The sequence below is a fragment of the Leucoraja erinacea genome, chromosome 3, assembly GCF_028641065.1.
Source record: "Leucoraja erinacea ecotype New England chromosome 3, Leri_hhj_1, whole genome shotgun sequence".
Taxonomy (NCBI): Eukaryota; Metazoa; Chordata; class Chondrichthyes; order Rajiformes; family Rajidae; genus Leucoraja; species Leucoraja erinaceus.
Window position 1 is genome coordinate 98,255,158 of NC_073379.1, and position 26,655 is coordinate 98,281,812.

General features: G+C 44.9%; 1 protein-coding gene across 1 annotated transcript in view; it reads left to right on the forward strand.

Moving 5' to 3' along the window:
* The window catches only part of st8sia4 (ST8 alpha-N-acetyl-neuraminide alpha-2,8-sialyltransferase 4), a 76,895-nt gene extending 50,434 nt beyond the window's left edge, over nucleotides 1-26,461 (forward strand). The window contains exon 5 of the mRNA XM_055633269.1: nucleotides 24,088-26,461. Coding sequence (XP_055489244.1) covers nucleotides 24,088-24,370 — 283 coding nt within the window. The 3' untranslated portion in view covers nucleotides 24,371-26,461. The remainder of the gene's footprint in view (nucleotides 1-24,087) is intronic.
* The last annotated feature ends 194 nt before the right edge of the window (nucleotides 26,462-26,655 follow it).

Here is a 26,655-nt window from a genome sequence, read left to right on the forward strand (position 1 = left end):
AGATTGTTCCCGATGTTGGGGAAGTCCAGGACAAGGGGTCACAGTTTAAGGATAAAGGGGAAATCCTTTCAGACCGAAATGAGAAAAACACTTTTCCCACAGAGAGTGGTGAATCTCTGGAACTCTCTGCCACAGAAGGTAGTTGAGGCCAGTTCATTGGCCATATTTAAGTGGGTGTTAGATGTGGCCCTTGTGGCTAAAGGGGTCAGGGGGGTATGGAGAGAAGGCAGGTACAGGATACTGAGTTGGATGATCAGCCATGATCATATTAGATATAGATATAGATATGCCATTTATTGTCACTATACAAAAAACAAGAAACAGAAAACAAAACAAAAGGGGGAGGGGAGGGGGGGGATAGGTGCACAATTCTGCGGCGCTATATACATATCTATAAAGGCAAAATGGTGAAGGATGAATAGGTAGTATTCTTAGGCAGATGTTTAAAGATTATATTAAATATTTAAAAAATATATTTTTTTAATATTAAAAATTACAGTTACAATACACATTACAGTTCCAAATTTCAGTACGTGGATAGAATAGATGGAAGTCCAGGTGTTGGGCTGTGAAGTCAGTGCATGTGTGAATTAAGAGTAGTTATGACTTTCGGAAAACAACTATTCCTGAGTCTATTTGTCCTAGATTTGATGCACCTATAGCGCCTTCCAGAGGGCAGCAGGTCGAACAGTCCAAACGCAGGATGGGAGCTGTCTTTGATGATCTTCTTTGCCCTGCTAAGGCAGCGGGAGGTGTAGATGTCCATCAGGGAGGGGAGAGGGCAGCCAATGATCTTCTGCGCTGTCCTGGTTACCCTCTGAAGCCTCTCCCAGTCTGCCATGGTGCAGCTGCCATACCATGCTGTAATGCAGTATGTCAGCAGGCTCTCGATGGACGAGCGGTAGAAGGTCAGCAGCAGGTTAGAGTCCAGGTTGTGCTTCCTGAGAACCCTCAGGAAGTGCAGCCGCTGCTGAGCCTTCTTGATGACCGCTGTTGTGTTGTCCGTCCAGGAGATATCAGCAGAGATATGGACGCCGAGAAACCGGAAGGTGTTGACCCTCTCCACACCTGTGCAGGCTCGAAGGGCTGTATGGCCTACTCCTGCACCTAGTTTCTATGTTTCTATGTTTACCATAGAGAAAAGATCAAAGGGGAATTTGAACCACTATCTGGTCAGTGTTATCTAAGTCGAGCACTGTCCAAGGAGTGGATTTCATTTGAGGCATTGCTGGACCAGTATGAGTCAGTGATCGTAGAACTGAAGGCTGAAGGGGACCTTTTTGAGTATATATTGAACCTTGTGTTCAATGGTCACAACTAACCAGAAGGTGCCAAGTGGAACAGTGGCTCTGAATGTTTTTAGATGGAGGTTAAAGAACCAAGTTTCTTTTCACAACAAGTGCCACTGTTCCGCCTGCTGTGCTCAGGAAGAACAGATGTTGTTTGCTGTCACATATTCAGAAAATAATACGTGATTGAGATGGGCAACCTGCCGTGTGTAGGAGTGGTAGGGATGAGGGCAGGGATGCAGGAAATGGAACGGACACCGTTGAGAGGCCTATCAAGCAAGAAGGAGAAACCACGGTGAGAAAAATGAAGATGTGTCAGAAGTATTGGTGTAGATCATGACATTGTCACAGCAGATGTGCCAGAGAAAGAGAAATTATCAGAATGAAGTGGTATGCTTAAGCGAGTAGCAGGAAATATAGAAATGTAGAAGATTGTGGATCGGGTAGATGCACAGTCTCTTGCCCAGAGTAGCTGAATCAAGGACCAGAGGACATAAGTTTAAGGCGAAGGGGAAAAGATTTAATAGGAATCTGAGGAGTAACTTTTTCACACAAAGGGTGGTGGATGTATGGAACAAGCTGCCAGAGGAGGTAGTTGAGGCTGGGACTATCCCAACCTTTAAGAAACAGTTAGATAGGTACATAGATAGGACAGGTTTGCAGCGATATGGACCAAATCCAGGCAGGTGGGACAAGTGTAGCTGGGACATGTTGGCCGGGGTGGGCAAGTTGGGCTGAAGGGCCTGTTTCCACACTATATCACTCTATGACTCTATAGACACAACATGCTGGAGTAACTCAGCGGGTCAGGCAGCATCTCTGGATAAAAGGAATAGGTGATGCTTCAGGTCGAGACACTTCTTCGGACTGAGAGGTGCAATATAGTCAAGGTAGTGATGGGATTCCATTTGGCTGTTGTGATTACCAGAGCTAAACAGTCTTCTGAAACTGAGCTAGGGAAGTCCAGTTAACGATGAACCATAAGAAAGAAAGTGAAACTAAACTTCCTAATTTAGACAGAGCAGGAAAGCACCTGCACAGACATTAATGTACATTTGAAAGGAGTGGGGGGTGGGGGCGAGAGGTTGGGGGGGAAGGAGCCTGAGTAGAATTGAAAAAGACCCGGTCCATGTATTTATTTATTATTTTTTTAAATTTTATTTATTAGAAATAGTGTACATTACAGTGATATAAGCCAAAAATAACATCATACATTTCTTGTACCACTTCTTGTTTTAAACTTTACAAAGCAAGAAAGTAAAGAGAGTTAGATTGGATAGTAAGTGCGTGAGAGAGTGATCAAGGGAGACCCTTAGAAACATAAAACACGAAAGAGAGTTAAGAAGAAAGCCAAAGAAAATGAAAGAGAAAACTAGAGAACAGAAGATATAAGAAAGTAAAGTAAGATAAAAGGGATATGCTGACTTCGTATCTTTGCACACCCCTCACCAGGTCCTGAAACCATTTATTTTCCAAGTTATGTTGCACCCTGTTCCATGTATTGAACAGAAATCGTGCACCATACGGATCTGTATGGGTTCCTTGTGTTCTGTCTTTTTGGAGGAAGCAAATGGAGTTGGAGAAGAAGTTGTTCAATGCGAAGTGTTGCAGGAAGGAACTGCAGATGCTGCTTTAAACCGAAGATGGACACAATATGCTGGAGTAACTCAACGGGACAGGCACAATCTCTGGTCCATTCCTTCTTTCCATCCTGACCCACTGAGATACTCCAGCATTTTCTGTCTATCTTGTTGAATGTGAAAGCGGGTTCAGGCAGGTAAAGGAGGTTAGAGGTGGAAGGGGACTGCTCGGGTCTTTGTTAAAGGAGGATGCTAAAGTGACTTAAGCCGACAACATGTAGGTGGAGGTGTAGAGCGATTGGATGTCCATGGGTAAAAGAGCCTTCTGGTCCATAGACTGGAAAGCATTAAAATGCTAGAACACATCAGGAATGCCACATGTGTAGATGGGAAGGTGGGGAGTAGAGGGCAGCAGCTGTTTGGGACACAAAGGGCTGATGTTCAGTAAGACACAGTGCTGGAATAACTCGGTGAGTCAGGCAGCATCTGTGGAAGAAATGGATCTGCGACATTTCAGGCCAAGAGTCTAAGGAAGGGTTCTGGCCCAAAACATCACCCATCCATTCCCTCCACGGTTGCTGTGTAGTGAGGAACTGCAGATGCTGGTTTATACCGAAGATTGACACAAAATGCGGGAGTAACTCAGCGGATCAGACAGTACTTCTGGAGAAAAGGAAAAGGTGACGTTTCAGGTTGGGATCCTTCTTCTTGTCTACCCTCCACAGATGCGGCCTGACCTCTTGAGATACTCCAGTGCTTTGTATTTTTTTATCAAGAATATATTTATATTTATATTTTTTATCGGTGGGACGACAGATGGCGCAATGGGCTAAGTGTTCGGCTGGCGACCGGAAGGTAGCCGGTTCGAATCCCGCTTGGAGTGCATACTGTCGTTGTGTCCTTGGGGCAAGACACTTCACCCACCTTTGCCTGTGTGTAAATGTAATGTAATTATGTGAAGCACTTTGGGGTCAATGCAAGTTGACTGAAAATGTGCTATATAAATAAGATTATTATATTATTATTATTAAGATTCCAGCATCAGCAGTTCATTGTGACAGTATTTTCTGCAGTGTTTTGGTCTAGTGGTCAAAAATGAGCTTGATATGTGGCTGAAAGGAAATAGTTTGCTGGGCTATGAGGAGATGGCAAGGGAGTGGCATTGCTCATGCATAGAGCTGGTACAGATTAAATGGTCTGAATGTTGTGATGTTACAACTATGCTGGAATTCCATGATTCACTAGCTTGGTTGCTCAGCGAATACTGCAAAAGAAACATTTGGAGGAAAATAAAAAGATCACTTTACAAAAATAACCATAAAAGTCATACCGGAAAGTTGTGACCGGATGGAATTTAGTGATAGAGTCCTGTACAAACATTATTTCCTCTGTCTTGTTGGAGTCCCTTGATCAGACGTTTAGGATATTTCTACAAGCAAAAGACTGGCTGCACGATGTACAATGAGCATTTCATTCTTGAGTATTTGGAACTGCACTGCTGCTAATATAACATGCCTGGTGTTAATATTGTCCATGCGTGAACTCCAGTGAACTTAGTTATATCCCTGTCCCACTTAGGAAACCTGAACGGAAACCTCCGGTGACCTTGCGCCCCGCCCAAGGTTTCCATGAGGTTCCCCGAGGTTTTGGCCACTCTCCCTAATGGTCGAAAGTGGTTTCCGCGCAGTCGAGGCTTCTTCTATGTTCCTGCGATTATTTCAACAAATTCAAAACTGGTCTCGACAATAAATAGATTGCCGTTTGGTCAAAGCCAGTGGAGTGAGGTCGCTATTTACTTACAGGCAGTCGAAGGCAATCTCCTTCGCTGACCGGCCATTTTGATTGGCTCATCGGAGTTTTCAGCAAAGATTCAGATTCAGATTCAGATTCAATTTTAATTGTCATTGTCAGTGTACAGTACAGAGACAACGAAATGCATTTAGCATCTCCCTTGAAGAGCGACATAGCAAACGATTTGAATAAAAAATAAATAATAAGTGTCCGGGGTGGGGGGGGGGGGGGGGGGGGGGGGGGTGATTGGCAGTCACCGAGGTACGTTGTTTAGTAGAGTGACAGCCGCCGGAAAGAAGCTGTTCCTCGACCTGCTGGTTCGGCAACGGAGAGACCTGTAGCGCCTCCCGGATGGTAGGAGGGTAAACAGTCCATGGTTGGGGTGAGAGCAGTCCGTGGCGATGCTGAGCGCCCTCCGCAGACAGCGCTTGCTTTGGACAGACTCAATGGAGGGGAGCGTGGAACCGGTGATGCGTTGGGCAATTTTCACCACCCTCTGCAGTGCCTTCCGGTCGGAGACAGAGCAGTTGCCATACCATACTGTGATGCAGTTGGTAAGGATGCTCTCGATGGTGCAGCGGTAGAAGTTCACCAGGATCTGAGGAGACAGATGGACCTTCTTCAGTCTCCTCAGGAAGAAGAGACGCTGATGAGCCTTCTTGATCAGAGTAGAGGTATTGTGGGTCCAAGAGAGGTCATCGGAGATGTTGACTCCCAGGAACCTGAAGCTAGAAACACGTTCCACCTCCGTCCCGTTAATGTGGATGGGGGTGTGCGTGCCACCTCTGGACTTCCTGAAGTCTACAATGAGCTCCTTGGTCTTCTTGGAGTTAAGGGCCAGGTTGTTGTCAGCGCACCATGCTGCTAAGTGCTGGACCTCCTCCCTGTAGGCCAGCTCATCGTTGTTGCTGATGAGGCCAATCACCGTTGTATCATCTGCATACTTGATGATGGTGTTAGTACCATGTACAGGTGTGCAGTCATAGGTGAAGAGGGAGTAGAGGAGGGGGCTCAGCACACAGCCCTGAGGAACGCCGGTGTTCAGGGTGAGGGTTGAAGAGGTGTGCTTGTCTAACCTCACAGACTGGGGTCTGTTGGTTAGAAAGTCCAGTGTCCAGTTGCAGAGGGAGGGGTCGATGCCCAGGTTACCGAGTTTGGTGATCAGTTTTGATGGAATAATGGTGTTGAATGCTGAGCTGTAATCGATGAACAGCATTCTTACATAAGTGTCTCTGTTGTCAAGGTGGGAGAGGGCGGAGTGAAGTGCCGTTGAGATGGCATCCTCCGTACTCCTGTTCTTGCGGTAGGCAAACTGATAGGGATCCAGTGTGGGGGGTAGGCAGCTTTTGAGGTGTGCCAGGACCAGCCTCTCGAAGCACTTGGTGATGATGGGGGTAAGTGCAACTGGGCGGAAGTCGTTGAGGCTTGCCGCAGTGGAGTGTTTTGGCACTGGCACGATGGAGGTGGCTTTAAGGCAAGTGGGGACAACTGCTTGGGCAAGTGACAGGTTGAAGATGTTAGTCCAGACGTCTGTCAGCTGCGCAGCACAGGCACTGAGCACGCGCCCGGGGATGCCGTCAGGGCCAGCAGCCTTACGTGCATTAGTCCTACTCAGTGCCACGTACACGTCGTAGGGGGTGAGTGTGAGGGGTTGGTGATCGGCAGGTAGCACAGCCTTGATGGCTGTCTCTAGATTGTCCCTGTCGAAGCGGCCATAGAAGTGGTTAAGCTCCTCAAGGAAGGAGGCGTTGCTGGATGTGGGGGTGATGTTGGAGGGTCTGTAGTCCGTGATGGCCTGGATGCCTTGCCACATGCGTCGGGGGTCGGAAAGATCCTGTAGGATCTTTGGTTATCAGGACCTAGAAGATCCACCGGCCCGCTAACTTTATTAAACTTCTTCCACTCTTTCTTCCCCCCCCCCCCCCCCCTTCTCTCCCCCTTCTCTATTCTCCCCTTCTCTATTCTCCCCTTCCCTCTCCCCTTCTCTCTCCCCTCCTCTGCTGTCCCTGGCCCCCACCTTCGCGAGTATGTGTGTGTGTGTGTGTCCCCGGTCGGTAGCAAAGATCCTGTAGGATCTTTGGTCAGTAGATGCAGCTCACGCTTCGGTCGAGGTTTTCCAAGCGAGTGACCAAACCTCTGGCGACTCGTGGAAACCTTGGGTGGGGCGCAAGGTCACCAGAGGTTTCCGCTCAGGTTTCCTAAGTGGGACAGGGGCATAGAAACATAGAAACATAGAAATTAGGTGCAGGAGTAGGCCATTCGGCCCTTCGAGCCTGCACCGCCATTTAATATGATCATGGCTGATCATCCAACTCAGTATCCCGTACCTGCCTTCTCTCCATACCCTCTGATCCCCTTGGCCACAAGGACCACATCTAACTCCCTCTTAAATATAGCCAATGAACTGGCCTCAACTACCCTCTGTGGCAGAGAGTTCCAGAGATTCACCACTCTCTGTGTGAAAAAAGTTCTCCTCATCTCGGTTTAAAGGATTTCCCCCTTATCCTTAAGCTGTGACCCCTTGTCCTGGACTTCCCCAACATCGGGAACAATCTTCCTGCATCTAGCCTGTCCAACCCCTTAAGAATTTTGTAAGTTTCTATAAGATCCCCTCTCAATCTCCTAAATTCTAGAGAGTATAAACCAAGTCTATCCAGTCTTTCTTCATAAGACAGTCCTGACATCCCAGGAATCAGTCTGGTGAACCTTCTCTGCACTCCCTCTATGGCTTTACACTCTGACATCCATGAACAGGTGGCAGTAACTTGCTGCTGCTATCTGCAGAAAAATCAGTGAAGAGATGAGCATTTGAGGTATTTACAAACTATTCCCATTGTATGCAAAACCCTGAAAACAACATGTTGCAAGAGGTGTCACATTTAATGGATCACTGAGTCATAACTGCAGTTTAACGATATCTCACACTTAAAAGATATGAACAAGATTTACTGTGATTACCGTAGATAATTATTTCATAAAATGTTACCTTTATTTATGATAGTTCAACTTTTAATTTTTACTTAGTTGTGTGGCCTGATCTTGTAAAAACTGCTTTTTTAAAATCAGTTAAGAATTTGTAGTTTTGGTCCACTGGTTTGCCTTTTGGGAGAAATTTTCAATGTGATTAGCTGTTCAGTTAGCGTGATGATATTACTGTCGCTAGCTGCCAAACAGCAGCAAGTCCAGGGGAAAAGGGAAGTTTCCACGAGGAAACCTCTCATTGTGGTTAGCTTTCTCTAAGGTCAGATGGAGCATTGCCATTTATCATGACATCAAAATCCATCTGTGCTTTTTCTTCTTGCTTAACCAGCTTCCGATCAAGAATTTCCCCTAAAATTACTTTGTCGTGGAACTTTACCAGAAACACGTTTGAATTTGAATCACCCCACGCTGGAGTTGTTGCTGCAGTTTAGTTGTATTCTCACTTCCTCAAAGGAGATGGAGCAGGTGGTTTCTTCTGTTGAGTGCATGCAGAATGAAGCTAAATAGGTTATTGCTCACCAGATAATTCTTGTATTTAATTCCGTTGCCTCGATAAAACTGGTGCATGGGAAAGATTGTTCTGTAATACGGTTAACTAGTATACTCTTCGGCTTGACTTTAGAAACATAGAGAAACATAGAAAATAGGTGCAAGAGGAGGCCATTCAGCCCTTCGAGCCAGCACTGCCATTCATTGCGATCATGGCTGATCAATAACCCGTGCCTGCCCTCTCCCCACATCCCTTGACTCCACTAGCCCATAGAGCTCTAACTCTCTTTTAAATTCATCTAGTGACTTGGCCTCCACTGCCCTCTGTGGCAGGGAATTCCATAAATTCACAACTCTCTGGGTGAAATTTTTTTTTCTCACCTCAGTCTTAAATGACCTCCCCTTTATTCTAAGACTGTGACCCCTGGTTCTGGACTCGCCCAACATTGGGAACATTTTTCCTGCATCTAGCTTGTCCAGTCCTTTTTATAATTTTATATGTTTCTATACGAACCCCCTCATCCTTCTAAACTCCAGTGACTTTGGTTCTCGGGAAATCGTTGGAAAACAAAAATAGACTTAGATTGACAACACAAACATGAACAAAGAATGATGAAAGTGCTTGGTTTCTGAACATCAGTTCTGATGAAGGGTCCTTGACCTGAAATGTTGACCTTGTGTCTATCCTCACTGATGATACTGTGTTTACGAAATTCTCTAATATGTCTCCGATTATCAGCATCTGCAGTAATTGGCTCCAATTGTATTTACCTCCAGCTGACATTATAAGAACATAAGAATTAGAAGCAAGAGTAGATTATCTGGCCCAATAAACCTGCTCCACCATTCATGAATATCATAGCCAACCTTTTACCTCAACTCCATTTGCTAACACTGGCTCTAAGTCTCTTAGGAACACTATTGAGAAAACTATGTCTTTTTTTATTTTTTTGTCTAGTTAAATGTAGTGTTGGTGTTTTTTTAATACTGGTTTTAAATGTGTATATGTGGGGGGGGGGGGGAACTGTTTAAAATCTCTTCCCTGTCCGGAGACCCGACCTTTTCCCTGTCGGGTCTCCGTTGTCGTTGGGGCCTAGCGCCGTGGAGCGGCTTCCAACCTGAACGACCCGGGGGCTCGGGAGACTGCGGAGCTGCGGACTACTCACCATCCGGCCTCGGAGCGTGGGGAGCGGTGGTGGCTCGCTGCTGCAACTCGACTCCTGGGGCTCGGAGGCTCCAGCAACGCAGCCGCAGGTCCGGTGGACTGGGACATCGGGAGCTCGCAGGTCCGGGGGGAGAGAGAGACCGCTTCCCAGAGCTCCCGCAACGCGACTTCTCCAGCCCATGTCGTGGGCGTTGGAACGACCCGGAGCGGGGACGTACATCGCCCGGCACTGCTTCATGGTCGTGGGACATTCCAGCGCCCGCCGGGGGCTCCAACATTGTGACTTCTAGACTGGGAGCGGGGCCGTAAATCTCCCGGCGCGGCCTAAAATGGTGGGACTTATCATCGCCCGTCTGGGGCTTGGAGATCGGGAGAGAAATGGAGAACAGGGGAGAGAAAATACTTTGCCTTCCATCACAGTGGGTTCACTGTGATGGATGTTTGTGTGAATTAAATTGTGTGTATGTCTGTAGGAAATTGTCTTTGTTTGTATGGTTGTGGAAATGGAATTTCGTTTGAGCTTCACTGAGGCTCAAATGACAATAAATGGTATTGTATTGTATTGTATAAATCTCTCTTTTCAACCAACTTCATGATTGAGTACCATTGTCCCCCAGAGTAATGTCCAAGGAGTCACCGCCCCTTAAGCAAATGTTTCACCTTATCATTAGTCTTAAATGGCCTCTCCTTTGCTCCTCCCTCACCCACCCTGTTTAGCCCAACAAGAATTATGCAAGTTGCAGAGAGATCTCATATTCTTCTAAACTCAGGAGAATACAGATATAGTGTACTCAATCTCTCCTGACATGAAAAATCAGCCATACTGAAAAGCAGCCTTGTCAATGAATTACACTCCCTCTATTGCAATCATAACCTTTTTTCAGGTACGAGGACTAAAAATACACGCAGTACTCCAGATGTGCTTTTACCAAGGTCATATACGATTGGCATAAGACAAGTTTATTCCAGAGTCAAATCCTCTCATAATAAAATCCCGCATACCATTTTTCATCCTAATCACTGTTGCGGCCAAAGCTGAGCTTTTCATTGACTTTTGCATATCATCATCATCAACATTTTTCTGCTTCTGATCATTTCTGCTTTTCTGCTGAGTGCACCGAAGCAGGTCTCATGTTCTTCAACAAGACTTTCCACACTTTACATGTACTGAACAGGGCCATGAAGAGCATGAATAAATTGAGCGCTCACAGTATTTTTCCCTTGGGTGGATGATTCTAAAACAAGAGCCTATATTTAGTGTGAGAGGGGAAAGGTTTAAGAGAGACCTCGGGGGGCAATAGTTTCACTCAGATGAAATGCACTGCCAGAAAAATGCTGTTGAAGGGGATACTATTACAACTTCAAAAAATATTTGGACAGGTATACGGAAGGGTTTACGGGGTTATGGGCCAAATGCAGGCAAAAGGGACTAGCTCAGAATGTCAGCATGGACAAGGTAGGCAGAAAGGCATGATTCCTTACTGTATATCAAGACTATCTGCCATGTACTCACTCATGCCCCACTCATTAATTAATCCCACTTATTGTCTGCTTGTTCAGAACCTGGTTATTTTCTAGGTACCCACCCAGCCAGTCTTTACTTCATAGGTATATACAGTCGTGGATGAGTTGGGCAGAAGGGCCTGCATCTGTGTGTTATACAGGCCCTTCAGCCCAACTCGTGCTTGCCGGCTAAGATGCCCCATGTAAACCAGTCACATTTACCTGCATTTGGCCCTTATCCCCCTAAACCTTTCCTATTCATGTACCCGTGCAAGTGACTTTTAAACATGGATGGATAGAACAGGTTTTAAATGGATAGGACAGGTTTGGAGGGATATGGACCAAATTCTGGCAGGTGGGACTAGTGTAGCTGGGTCATGTTGGCCGCTGTGGGCAAGTTGGGCAAAATGGCCTGTTTCCACACTATGACTCTATGACTAAATGCCGTTATAGTATCTGACTCGCCTGGCAGCTCCTTCCATATACCCACCACCAACTGAGTGGAAAAAGTTGCCCATAGGTTTGCATTAAATCTTGTCCCTGTGACCTTTAACATATGTCCTCTTGTTTTTGATTCCCAAACCCTGGATAAAAGCCTCTGTGCGTTCACTCTATCTATTCCCCTCTTGACTTTATACATCTCTATAAGATCAACCCTCAGTCTTGTGCACATATACATTTGTACAAAATTTGAAATCTGGAATTTATCCCTGCAATGTTTTTATTTGGTTAAATCATTATTTCAGTTGGAAGTCAGGTTAAGAATTTGAATTTACCATAGTTCTCCTATGGCCTCGGAGTCTACAGAGCTTATTGGTGAACATGTTATATCACAACTTAGCACTACAAACTGACACCTTGTATCTTGAGGATATCACTCGCTGGGCCACTAATTTGCATATTACCAGCCCTTGCATTTTACTTTCGAGGTTGATATGTGACAAGCCCCACGCTCCACAGGGTTGACCTTGATGCTTTGTGAAATGTAGCTTCTATCATAACTAATATCGAATGTCACTGGAGTGTGCAGCTGAGCACTCAGAGGATACCGGCCGATGCCATTTGCACAGGATCAAACTTAAATGCTAAAAGAGTTCACATGAATGTAACAATGACAATACAACAGTACAATACAATTTATTTGTCATTTGGATCCCTTGAGGTCCAAACGAAATGTCGTTTCTGCAGTCATACATTACAAAACAAAAAAGACCAGAGACACAACACAGTTACACAAACATCCATCACATCGCTGTGATGGAAGGCAAAAAAAGTATCTCTCCACTGCACTCTCCCCCCCCCCGGATGTCAGAGTCAAAGTCAAAGTCAAAGCCCCCGGCTGGCGATGGCGCTTGTCCCGCGGCCATTAAAGCCACGCCGGGTGATGCAAGGTCGCACACCGGGTCTAGTTGTTAGAGCCCCCGGCGTGCGCTCGCAAAGTCCCGCGGCCATTCCAAGCCGCGCGGGGCAGGGATGTAAGGCCCTGCTCCAGGTGCTCTTCTAACCCGCAACTCGGGCGGGAGAAGTCGCCGTTGCGGAAGCCCCGAAAAGCGATTTCCCAGCAGGGACACGCGGGCTCCCGGTGACGCTGTCCGCCAGACCCGCAGTTGCAGCCTCCGAATCTCCGGAGGTCGGGTGGCAGCAGCGCTCCACCACCGCTCCACCCGCTCCGGACTCGGCCAGCCCCGTGACGGTGAGTAGTCGGCAGCTCCGCAGCTGGAAACCCAGGTCGTTCCTGTTGGAGGCCGCTCCACGTTGCAGCCCCAACGACACGGAGACCCGACAAAGGAAAGGTCGGCTCTCCCGTGCAGGGGAAAGATTTTAAAGTTACCCCCTCCCCCCCACACACATACCCCAACAAAAAAAATAACAAAAACTACATAAAAACGAGACAAAAAATAATAAAACCACAGACGGACTGCAGAGGCCGCTGCTGACGAGAGTCGCGCCGCCCACGGAGTATTCCTTGTGTAAGAAAGAACTGCAGGTGCTGGTTTACACCGAAGATAGACACAAAATGCCGGAGTAACTTAGCGGGTCAGGCAGCACCTCTTGAATGGAGTAGGAGATGTTTTGGGTCAAGACCCTTCATCAGATCTGATCTTCATACGTCACCTACTCCTTTTCTCCAGAGATGCTGCTTGACCTGCTGAGTTACTCCAGCATTATGTGTCTATCTACTGAGTATTCGTTGACACTTTTAGTGCCGTCACAGTTCTTCCTTATTCCTTTCCAGATTCTTTACATAACTTTTAGAAACATAGAAAATAGGTGCAGGAGTTGGCCGTTCGGCCCTTCGAGCCAGCACCGCCATTCAATATGATCATAGCTAATTATCCAGAACCAGTTCCTGCTTTCTCCCCATATCCCTTGATTTAGCTAGCCCTAAAATCTATATCTAACTCTCTCTTGAATACATCCAGTGAATAGGCCTCCACTGCCTTCTATGGCAGCAAATTCCACAGATTTACAACTCTCTGGCTGAAAATGTTTTTCCTCATCTCAGTCCTAAATGGCCTACCCCTTATTTTTAAATTGACCCCTGGTTCTGGACTCCTCCAACATGGGAAACATTTTTCCTGCAGCTAGCATGTCTAAACCCTTAAGTATTTTATATGTTACTCTAAGATCATAGAAACATAGAAAATAGGTGCAGGAGTAGGCCATTCGGCCCTTCGAGTCTGCACCGCCATTCAATATGATCATGGCTGATCATCCAACTCAGTATCCTGTACCTGCCTTTTCTCCATTCCCCCTGATCCCTTTAGCCACAAGGGCCACATCTAACTACCTCTTAAATATAGCCAATGAACTGGCCTCAACTACTTTCTGTGGCAGAGAGTTCCAGAGATTCACCACTCTCTGTGTGAAAAATGTTTTTCTCATCTCGGTCCTAAAAGATTTTCCCTCTATCCTTAAACTGTGACCCTTATCCAGGACTTCCAAAACATCGGGAACAATCTTCCTGCATCTAGCCTGTCCAACCTCTTAAGAATTTTGTAAGTTTCTATAAGATCCCCCCTCAATCTCCTAAATTCTAGAGAGTATAAACCAAGTAAATCTCCTAGAAACCACAATCTTCTAAAATCTAGCGAGTACAAGCCGAGTCTATCCAGTCTTTCGTCATATGAAAGTCCTGGCATCCCAGGAATCAGTCTGGTGAACCTTCTCTGTACTCCCTCTATGGCAACAATGTCTTTCCTCAGATTTGGAGGAAAGATCTGATCCCGTTTCATCCTTCTACATTCCAGTCCAGTGAATACAAGTCCAGTCGATTTTTTGCAAGTCGAGTGTTTACACTCTTGTCAATCTCTTTACAGATGATGTGAGCTTCTGACTTTGCTGTGTGGCCCTTTTTAGTTGAGGAGCTTTTGCCACAGCTGTAACATCTGTGCTAAGACGTCAGAGTAGAATAATAGAATTTCCCCAGAGGTCACCACAAATTTCAGTGAGACATTCCTAACGGGAAGTTGCTTCCTCTTTTTGGGAATCATCCTTGACTTTCTGCACTGATTTATAGTAAATATCCAGCCAAGTTGCAGGAACAATTGGGCTAGGCAACTCTGTCTCCTCTTAAGTAAACACCATTTCACATGGACCGTAGCTTCACACTCCACTTGCTTCTCTTTCCCGATGCAAACATTGGTGTGGAAGCAGACAATGATGTAGAATTATGTGCCGCTATAACTTAGAATATCTTAGTCACTACAATTTAAAATATCAGTTTAAAATCTGAATTTTAGTTGGAAACATAAAAAAAAGTCAGAGACCATGAAATAAAGAAGAGAAAATGTTGGAAAAATGCATTGTGCTTGAGCTGTGAACTGCCAGACAATGGACCAGCTACTGGAATGTGGGACTTAGTCATGCAGTTCCTGGGGTGAGCGGGGGAAAACATGATGGACCATCTCCTGTGCCATAAAATCACCATGATTCTTTGATGCAGATGTTGAACAAAGTGATGATGATGTATGTTCCGCATCATTCAGATACTGTTCAATTTATTCCAATTTTAGGTATTTGTGGGGCCCCATCCAAAATTAACATGAGTCCTCATTTCAATATAGGAAAGGTTCAACTTTAGATCTCTGACCTAATCTTGGTCCCGCTGGATATGATGCGCTTTACTAACATGCTGTTCTCCTGTCTGGGATGCCAAAACAAGGGTGGCACGGTGGTGCAGCCTCACATCGCCAGAGACCCAGATTCGATATTGACCTTAGCTGCTGTCTGAGTTTGCGCACTCTCCCTGTGACTGCGTGGGGTGAAGGGCCTCTTTCCATGTTGTATCTCTAAACTAAACTAAAATACCCTGAATTATTATTATTTTTTTAACGTTAGCACTATAATGTGTAAAAGGAAAATATGCAACATTTATTTTTAGAATCGGAAAAGTGGGAGCCAGATTTGTTGTCTTACAGAATTATCTTCCAAAACTAAAACCCTTCAGCAATCAGAAATCCAATAAATAATTTGCTTTAATCATGTCTGGGACATGCAAAAAGGTTCAACGGATGCCACGTCTCTTAGTAGATCAATGCAGGATATTTTTCATTTGTTAACAGTGATGCCCAATCAAAGTCCCTTTCATCCATCAGAAAATATTTCCCTTTTTCTTCAAGAAAGGAGATCAAGTGCGCTGATTTTAGAGTTCCTGAACTGCAGATCATTTTGTGAATTTTAAGTTGCTCATTCTCGTGCAGGGACTAATGACAGAATGCGTAAATTAATAAAGGCCATCCTTCTATAATTGTGAATCAATGTGAGCTCAGGGTTGTTATAGGAATGCTTTGGATTGATACAAAAATGATTACTTGCAATAACAGATTCATTTAGTGTTAAGTGGAGATATGATCAACAGCAGCCCAGACAGACTAAACATTGATTGTCTGTTTCATTGTTCTTAATGAAAGGTGAGTGGCAGATTTAGAAAAAGATATATTTCCCTTCAAGCTCCATTAAAGCCATTAACATTTAACATCAGCAAAGCACTCATGGAATCATTGGGCTGGTAATTATTCCGCTAGCAAAACTTTGTGGCAGTGGGGAGTGAGGGGAGGAGTTGCTGAAATCAATACGCTAGGAAATTATGTGCTGGCCCACTATCCAATATGATGTACTAGGAAACCTTTCAGACCTTTGAGTCTGTGCCAGTTGACAGAACAATCCTATTCCTCTCACTAGATTTCTCTGCAACCTATTCTCCCCACATTTCTATCAGTGCTCCCCACATTCAACCACCCACTTGCACCTAGGGGGATTTATTTAACAGAACTCAGAATGGTTGGAGTCCATAATGTAACTCATTGGAGTGGCAGCGACGCCTTGGCAGTTGCGGCTCGCCTGCAGTCCGTCTGTTTTTTCTTTTTTTTGTTGTTTTCTTGTCCGGTTTTAGCTGGTTAATTTGAGTTATTAGGTTGTGTATGTGTGTGTGTGTGGGGGGGGGGGGAAACGTTTTTAGTCTCTTCCTTCGGGGGGGATGCGACTTTTCTTGTTGTATCCCCCGTCTCTGTCTGCGCTGAGGCCTAATGGCGGAGCTGGCGGCTTCCAACTGCGACCGACCTCAAGGCTCCGGAGGCAGAGCCAGCCAGGACTTACCAGCGCGAGGCTGGCCGACGTCTGGGCTGTGGCGGGTTCTGGCGTTCCGGCGGCGGCCCGACTCGGGGCTGAGGCGGTGTTCCGGTGGCGGCGGCCCGACTTCGGAGGTTCGGCCGTGGGCCCGGTAGACGACATTGTCGGGAGCATGCAGGTCACAGGTTGGTGTCCTGTTTTTCCGGAGCTCCCGCGTCAACAGCTTCATCCGCTGGACTGGAGGGCGGCAGCTTCGATAGCCTCGACCACCCCGGGCCGCAGAGATTGAACCGGCCCGTTTGTGGAGCACGGTTGAGCCGCGGGACTTACTTACCATCACCTGGTGGGGGTCACAACATCGGAGGCCTGGATCGTATCAGCGCAGAGGGAGAACAAGGAGGAAAAAGACAAAGACTTAAGATTGTTGCCTTCCATCACAGTGAGGAGGTGTCTGGTGAACTCACTGTGGTGGATGTTAAATTTGTGTTTATTGTGCATTTTGTTATTTTATTATATGCATGACTGCAAGGCAACGAAATTCCGTTCAGACCGAAAGGTCTGAATGACAATAAACTTTCCAAGATACTGTAGAACTGTAAGCTGCCCAAACTAACTGCAAAAGGAATACATATGGATGCTAAAATGAACATGTGCAATGCCATTTCCAATGTCATGAAGCATATAACCATATAACAATTACAGCACGGAAACAGGCCATCTCGACCCTTCTAGTCCGAGCCGAACACGTATTCTCCCCTAGTCCCATATACCTGCGCTCAGACCATAACCCTCCATTCCTTTCCCGTCCATATAGCTATCCAATTTATTTTTAAATGATAAAAACGAACCTGCCTCCACCACCTTGACTGGAAGCTCATTCCACACAGCCACCACTCTGAGTAAAGAAGTTCGCCCTCATGTTACCCCTAAACTTCTGTCCCTTAATTCTCAAGTCATGTCCCCTTGTTTGAATCTTCCCTACTCTCAGTGGGAAAAGCTTATCCACATCAACTTTGTCTATCCCTCTCATCATTTTAAAGACCTCTATCAAGTCCCCCCTTAACCTTCTGTGCTCCAAAGAATAAAGCCCTAACTTGTTCAACCTTTCTCTGTAACTTAATTGCTGAAACCCAGGCAACATTCTAGTAAACCTCCTCTGTACTCTCTCTATTTTGTTGACATCCTTCCTATAATTAGACGACCAAAATTGTACACCTTTCGTCCAGAATTGGCCTCACCAATGCCTTGTACAATTTTAACATTCCATCCCAACTTCTATACTCAATGCTCTGATTTATAAAGGCCAGCACACCAAAAGCTTTATTTACCACCCTATCTACATGAGATTTCACTTTCAGGGAACTGTGCACAGTTATTCTCAGATCCCTCTGTTCACCTGCATTCTTCAATTCCCTACCATTTACCATGTGCATCTTCCTTATTCCTTCTCAGATGCTTGGCACAATGTTTATTTCTTCAAAATCTCTTGTAGGACCAGTGGAGTCTAATTCAGCCAACACTTCTACTGCTGCCTGCTGAATTCAATGACGAGTGTGTAGTCATCATTAACCATGCTGTGGATTATCTGGGTGTATGACACGGTTTAAGCATCTGACATGGAAGGGATATGGATAGAGGAATATATACAATGTTCAGTCATGTGGATGAGTCACAGAAGAACAAGAAGAGGAAATAGGATTCCAGACCGTAATCATTTTTGGGCACCTTCATATTACCATTAGGGGAGGTTCCTTTTACAGAGACAAATTACTTTCCTAAAGTAACTAAGTCACACTTTTTCTACTTCCTGTAATAGCCATTCTTTAGGTTTAGGTTTATTATTGTAATTTGTACCGAGATACATAGACATAGACAATAGACAATAGGTGCAGGAGTAGCCCAATCAGCCCTTCGAGCCAGCACCGCCATTCAAAGTGATTATGGCTGATCATCTGCACTAATTACCCCGTTCCTGCCATCTCCCCATACCCCTTGATTTCGCTAGCCCTAAGAGCTCTATCTAACTCTCTTTTGAATGCATCCAGTGAATCGGCCTCAACTGCTTCCCGAGGAAGAGAATTCCACAAATTCACAACTCTGTGTGAAAACGTTTTTCCTCGTCTCAGTTCTAAATGGCCTACTCCTTATTCTTAAACTGTGGCCTTTGATTCTGGACTCCCCTAACATCGGGAACATGTTTCCTGCATCTAGAGTGTCCAATCCCTTAATAATTTTACATATTTCTACAAGATATCTGTAAAGACACGTGATGTCTTCACTACATGTTTTATTATAGATACTGGTATAAAACACACACAGTGCCCTAGCTGCCCGTGGTCTGTCACTGGAGCTATAGAGAGAGAGACGTGGGGAGGTTACAGTTATACTGAAGATAATGGGGAGTGGTTAGTAGTGGTGAGGTCACTATGTTAAAGGAGCATGCACTGATCTACATCCTTCCCCTCGGAAAACAAAGTATTATAGCAGTGACAGTGCGACCACCACTCATACGCTAGAAACACCTTCCGCGCGTACACCGGCAAGAAACAGTTAACACATTCACGCAAACTCCCCGTAACGTACAGGCGGCTTGACCAACCGCCCGGAGCGGGTGCGCAGCCCACCCTCCCCCCCCCCCTCCGCAGGAAGAGCAGGGACGAGAGCCGGGGCGGCAACAGGGGAACTCATCCTTCTAAATTGCATTGAATATAAGCCCAGTCGCTCCATTCTTTCATCAAATGACCATCCCGCCATCCCGGGAATTAACCTCGTGAAGCTACGCTGCACTCTCTCAATGGCAAGAATGTTCTTCCTCAAATTAGGAGCGGTAAAAGCTTTGTTTGCATGCTAACCAATAAATCAGATACTACTGTACATAAATACAATCAAGCCAAACTGCAGTACAATTGAAGATAGACACAAAATGCTGGAGTAACTCAGCAGGTCAGGCAGCATCTCTGGAGAAAAAGAATAGGTGACGTTCGGGTCGAGATGCTTCTTCAGACTGACAGTCAGGGGAGAGGGAAAGGTAGGAGAAGGGGATGATAAAGAATGCAGAATATAGTTCGCAACATCATAGCGCACCAGGTCCAGAGTCGAAGTCCAATATACACAGTGGTGTAGGATAGTACCTTAGCTTATGGAAGGACCATTCAGAAGCCTGATAACAAAAAGGGAAAAAGATATTCCTGGGTCTGATGGTGTGCGCTTTCATGCAGAGAGAAGAAAAACTAAAAAAAGTAGGCTTGATTTGGAAGCACGGAATGTTCTCACTGGCCATTATTGTAAAAGCATTAGTTTAAAATACTATTTATTACACCCATTGATTTCATTATCACTTATTATTTCAGATTCCTGCCAAATAGGTTGAGGATATTGAAAACTAAATCCTATTTGTCACAATGGGTTTTATTTCATAGAATGTTGCAGAATGTCAGAGTGAGTCAAACAGACCTGACTGTGATGATTAAACGGCCAAGTTTCCATGACTCCAAGATATGTTTATCTTACCATTTTGTTTGACATCCTTAACTTCAAAATATGTTCTCATTACCATTTCGTTCACTGCTATTATCCAGGTCAAAATATTAAAAACAATTTCACAAGGCATCAGCGGCTTTTGGCTAAATGTGTGTAAATGGGACTAGTATAGATAGAGACTAGTATGATGGTCTTCATAAACTAGGCGGGATAAATTGACCTGTTACTCTCTCTGGCTCTGCTGCTGGGATAGAGTCCAAGGTAGCATTAGAACATCCTAGCCACTAATCTTCTCCATATGCTCAATGCTGTCAGCAGAGACACCAAATAAACTCTATATTCTTATGCTTTCAGTACTGTATGTTTTAATTGTGTCTTTGCTAACTTAATTCCAAAAGCAATTTCTCTTCAATTACTTTATCATCTAATTCAGTCTTCCAATTAATCTTCAGTGATCCCTTTACCCAGCGTTGACAAGTCATTTTTTTAAAGTCTGACACTAATTGTAATTGTGCTTAATTCTCTTCAGTAAATCACATTCTGTATTATGATCAAGTATCTAAACATTGAGACCTAATGGTTTAATTACTTTTTCTAATGAGTAAATAATAGATTTGTTCATTTCTAATTATATAGTTCTTATATGATAGTAATCTATCTAACTATATTTTAACTGTGGCTTTTGGTAGACGCCAAGGACTTACAGTGTAATTTGCTCTGTCCTGTTCTTATGAACTAAGTTCTTGAAGGCAGAAACAGCATTGTTTTGCATTGTAAACCGCTTCACTGTGTTTATCTCAAAAATAATTATCTCATAATGACGCTTGAAATCATCTTAAACACTTCCCACCTTAGGATAAAAAAAAGTTAATCACCAAAGCTTCTACAACAGTTAAACAGAATATATAAATTAGTGATTCCATATAATGATATGAACTGGAAAAGAACTGCATGATCAGATTTTGCAGCTAGTTTACACCCACGCTTAATTAAAGGTTAACGGGGTGTGTGGGTGAAACCATTCTAATTTAAATCCCATCAACAAGACCTTTTCTGATTTTTTTTTTCACTTTTGTGTTCAAATTCAGTTGTCCAGGGGCGGCTTAAGAATTAAGGGCCTGTCCTACTTGCCGATTTTTTTCGGCGACTGCCAACGTCATTGAGTGAAGTATCATATCAGATTCAGATTCAGATTCAAACTTTATTGTCATTGTGCTGCAGTGTACAGTACAGAGACAACAAAATGCAGTTAGCATCTCCCCAGTAGAGCGACATAGAATATGAGCAATAAATATATATACGTACATACAGTCGTCGTAGTCCAATTTTTTAATTTTTTTTCTGGGGCAAGGAGTGTCCGGGGGGGGTGGTGACTGGCAATCACCAAGGTACAGTGTTGAGTAATGTAACAGCCGCAGGGAAGAAGCTGTTCCTCGACCTGCTGGTCCGGCAACTGAGAGACCTGTAGTGTCTCCCGGATGGTAGGAGGGTAAACAGTCCATGGTTGGGGTGAGAGCAGTCCTTGGCGATGCTGAGCGCCCTCCGCAGACAACGCTTGCTTTGGACAGACACAATGGAGGGGAGTGAGGAACCGGTGATGCGTTGGGCAATTTTCACCACCCTCTGCAGTGCTTTCTGGTCGGAGACAGAGCAGTTGCCATACCATACTGTGATACAGTTGGTAAGGATGCTCTCGATGGTGCAGCGGTAGATGTTCACCAGGATCTGAGGAGACAGATGGACTTTCTTTAGTCTCCTCAGGAAGAAGAGACGCTGGTGAGCCTTCTTGACCAGTGTTGAGGTATTGTGGGTCCAAGAGAGGTCATCGGAGATGTTGACTCCCAGAAATCTGAAGCTGGAAACACGTTCCACCTCCGTCCCGTTAATATGGATGGGGGTGTGCGTGCCGCCCCATAGACCATCTGAAGTTCTGAAGTCATATCACCGAAAAATACACAGCATGATGACGTGTGACGTGGCGGATGACGTATGATGGCGTGATGACGTATGACGGAGCGGTGACGTGACGTGATGGCGTATGACGGAGCGGTGACGTGGCGTGATGGCGTATGACGGAACGGTGACGCAGCGTGATGGCGTATGACGGAACGGTGACGCAGCGTGATGGCGTATGACGGAACGGTGACGCAGCGTGATGGCGTATGACGGAACGGTGACGTAGCGTGATGGCGTATGACGGAGCGGTGACGCGGCGTGATGGCGTATGACGGAGCGGTGACGCGGCGTGATGGCGTATGACGGAGCGGTGACGCAGCGTGATGGCGTATGACGGAACGGTGACGCAGCGTGATGGCGTATGACGGAGCGGTGACGTGGCGTGATGGCGTATGACGGAACGGTGACGCAGCGTGATGGCGTATGACGGAACGGTGACGCAGCGTGATGGCGTATGACGGAGCGGTGACGCGGCGTGATGGCGTATGACGGAGCGGTGACATGGCGTGATGGCGTATGACGGAGCGGTGACGCGGCGTGATGGCGTATGACGGAGCGGTGACGCGGCGTGATGGCGTATGACGGAGCGGTGACGCGGCGTGATGGCGTATGACGCGCAGTGTTTTTTCAAATGTTGCAACCACTTTTTTGTCGCTGGCTGGATTTTGAAATGTTCAAAATCTTTTGGCGACACTGATATGAACCAGCAAAATCGCCAAATGGGACAGGCCCTTTACGCTCCAGTTTTACCACAGCCAGTGCCAGAGAACGTAGTCCCTCAACAAGTAACGTTATCCATATGTGACCTGTAAAATTGATTGTCGAGTTGGGGTTAGAGGCGGAATATCGAGGCTGCCTATTCTGCAGCGTCTTAAGAATCAGCCAAAAAGCGATGGACTTGCAGGTTTTATCAATCTGGAGGACCTGAAGTGTTCCTCAGGGCTGCACAATGATACCGTAGTTGCTATCCATCTGGGCTCACTCACTTCTTTCCACGGACCTTCCTGCACACTCGCAGGCCTAGAACTAGAGGAAATTATTCTTGTGATCCAGGACCAGCCAGTTGTCTTGCAGCATCATACAGATGACCAAGCAGTGGACCCCTGGTGTAAATAAGACTGGACGTACATAATCACAGGTGGTGTAGGCAGCTTCCTTACAGGCAATGCCAGTAAACATGGAAACATTGAAATTAGGTGCAGGAGTAGGCCATTCGGCCCTTCGAGCCTGCACCGCCATTCAATATGATCATGGCTGATCATCCAACTCAGTATCCCGTACCTGCCTTCTCTCCATACCCTCTGATCACCTTAGCCACAAGGGCCACATCTAACTCCCTCTTAAATATAGCCAATGAACTGGCCTCAACTACCCTCTGTGGCAGAGAGTTCCAGAGATTCACCACTCTCTGCGTGAAAAAAGTTCTTCTCATCTCGGTTTTAAAGGATTTCCCCTTTATCCTTAAGCTGTGACCCCTTGTCCTGGACTTCCCTAACATCGGGAACAATCTTCCTGCATCTAGCCTGTCCAACCCCTTAAGAATTTTATAAGTTTCTATAAGATCCCCCCTCAATCTCCTAAATTCTAGAGAGTATAAACCAAGTAAATCTCCTAGAAACCAGAATCTTCTAAGATTCTTCTTTAATTTAGTTTTGTTTAGAGATACGGCGCGGAAACAGGCCCTTGGGACCACTGAGTGTGCACCGACCAGTGATCCCCGCACATTAACACTATCCTACACGCATTAGGGACAATTTGCATTTATGCTAAGCCAATTAAACTAGAAACCTGTACGTCTTTGGAGTGTGGGAGGAAACCAAAAATCTTGAAGAAAACCCACGTGGTCACAGGGAGGAGATACAAATTCCGTACAGACAGCTCCCGTGGTCAGGATCGAACCCGGGTTGTGAGGCAGCAACTCGACCTGTGTGCCACCATGCCGCCCTTCCCGCTACCTCTCGCTACCGGTTGTTCTATAAAGCCAGGCAATATCTGGTAGGATTTAGATTGAAGAAGGGTTTCGGCCTGAAACGTTGCCTATTTCCTTCACTCCATAGATGCTGCAGCACCCACTGAGTTTCTCCAGCATTTTTGTGTACTTTAGATTGTGTTGTGTTATGTTTTGTGATCATCCTATTTGGCTGGGGTGGATTTATGTCCCTCACCCATGCACAATATTTAATATATGATAGCTACGTTCCTTCCGACATCTGGGGAAATAGTAAAAAATGAATGCTATTGCAAACTTCAACTTTTGACGTCTCTGTACATTTTCTTGCAGATACTGGCTGACAAACAAGGTTTATATCAAACGACCAAGCACAGGCCTACTGATGTACACCCTTGCAACTCGGTTTTGTGATGAGATCCACCTTTATGGATACTGGCCCTTCCCAAAAGATACAAAAGGTGTCCTGGTTAAATACCACTACTACGACAATTTAAAATACAGATACTTTTCTCATGCTGGGCCACACCGAATGCCACTGGAGTTCAAAACGTTAAAATCTTTACATGACAAAGGAGCTTTGAAGTTAACAACAGGGAAGTGCATCCAACCCTAGAAGTCACAGCTCTGAAGAAAGTTGGTGCGATGTTTGCACATTGTACATTTTTTGTGAAAAGATAATTCCTCGACGATAATTGCAGCAATGCTGTGAAATGCTCAATGCCCAACTATGTTTACAGCTTCAGATTGAAATATAGTCTCACTGCTTGGAGCAAAGAGCAAGCAATGATGTGTTAACAATGATTGAATATTGATTGACAGAATGGTTCAGGTCTGTGAGATCTGTCGTTGTTAGCGGGGCCCTGCATTCATTGGAGCCTCAGATGGCCTGAGAACAAAATGGGCCTTGGTGTTAACTAGAGGTCAGTATTATTAGTCTTGAGCAGCTGTCTCAGCAAGCAGTCAATGCCAAAGTGCTACACGTGTATAATAATTGTTACTGAGCCACAGTTTGAAGAGACATCTTTCTTACCTACCTATGTGAATCAGCTGAGGGTACCATCTGCTGTAAAAATTACAAGGGCACGAGTGGACTAAAAGACTGATAGCACCACTGCCCATCGTCGTCAGTAGATTTATAGCTCAAAGAATGTGAAGAAGCTGTCTTATGTAATGTGCTGAATGTGAACTGTAACTTGTTAAAGGTGCCCTTTCTGCTGGTACCAAAGATCTTTATATACTGATCCTGTTATAAGTCACTTGCATTTGCTAAATTTACTTGGGCAAAATGTTTTGTGCGATTCCTACGTTTGGTTTCAGTAGGAGAAACAAGGAGATAAAAGAAGGTAAAGTGGTGAATGAAGTAAAAAGCACAAGTCTTATTTAAGCAAAAGCACAGGTTACCAGATCCTTAAAGCATCCTTGAAGTTAATAGTTAAAAAAAAAAAAAAATTGACACATTTAAAAAGTTCTGAATCATATTATGATTTTAAGTTTGACTTTTTTTTGCAAACCACAAATAGATTGTCAGCACTATTTCTTCTTTCTGTACATTGTGGTGCCATTGTGCCCAAATCATATATTTTACCACTTACTGTAAAGTTTCTACTTATTTTTTTAATGTTTTGTTTGTGCAGTTTTTGAAGGAGGTTTGTGTTAGAATTTTTAACAATTTGCAACTCTTCTTAAATCCCACTTTCCAGTGTTGAAGTAGCTCTCCTGATTACACTATTAAAACAGGCATGGGCATAGTGAAGATCTACTTACAACACCAGGAGTTCGGGAGAGTGATTCAGGATCTTGCATTTCTGTTACTGTGGGATTAATATAAAGTGAACATGAGGATTTGAACTACTTCAAAACTAATATGCAGCCTATGAAACCAAGTTATGATCAAACAACAGATACAAACAGTTTAGTATTTGGTTCCTCAGAGATGCTCCCAATTAGTTTTATTCCCCGCTTTAGGACGTCTTCATCATACCTAAACAGAATAATTTATGTTTATATCTTAAATAAGGGACCAGATTCTTGCTCCCACCCTGAGACCAGAATGTACACTTAAACTCATTTAGATTTTCAAATGGTCATGTAAGTAGGTCCCAAGAAATTAATGTTATAATTTCACACAAAATGATCATGCTCACTATCTCAATGAAGGTGCCATTTTCTTTGACCACCAATTCTTTAACTCAGAACTGCAGGATGGTGCCACCAACATCTCCACATTCGTAACCAGATAAGGAAGAAATCTTTTCTCTTCTGTTTCCTGCTGACCCACTTTTGGCACACATCATCTAAAGTGGGTGATAACCCACTTTATTATCTAAATGTTGATAATATTTAGATTAAATATAAAGGGCCCATCCAACTTCTTAAAATAACATCTCAACTAAGCCTTTGCAGAAATATAAAAGCAGGAATCTGCAGGTGCCAGAAATCTGATGGAAGATCACTGACCTTGAATGTTAATCTTGTTTCTCTCTTTACATATGCTGTACTGTTTCCTGAATACTTCTGGCATGCGTTGTTTTTATGACCCTTTACAGGGCTGGCTGCTTTATTTGCTGAGGTGCAGTGTTGGCTTACAATCTTAAGGGCCTGTCCCACTTTCACGACTTAATTCAAAACCGCTGCCGAGTTTAAAGGACCAAAAAAAACCCCAAGATCGTGGTGATCTACAAACTCCTACAACCTTCCACGACTATGTTCACGAACCCCTACGCGTATGCCTACGAATTCCCACGACTATTTCGATGCCCTCCTTACGATTAAAAAGTTGCAATTTCTTTCATCCCGGCCATTTTCTTACTCGTGGATATTTTTTATCGGGCTGGAAAAAATGTCCCGTTTACCAGATGCCACGAGTACCTACGGCTAGCATAACGAGCCGCTACGATA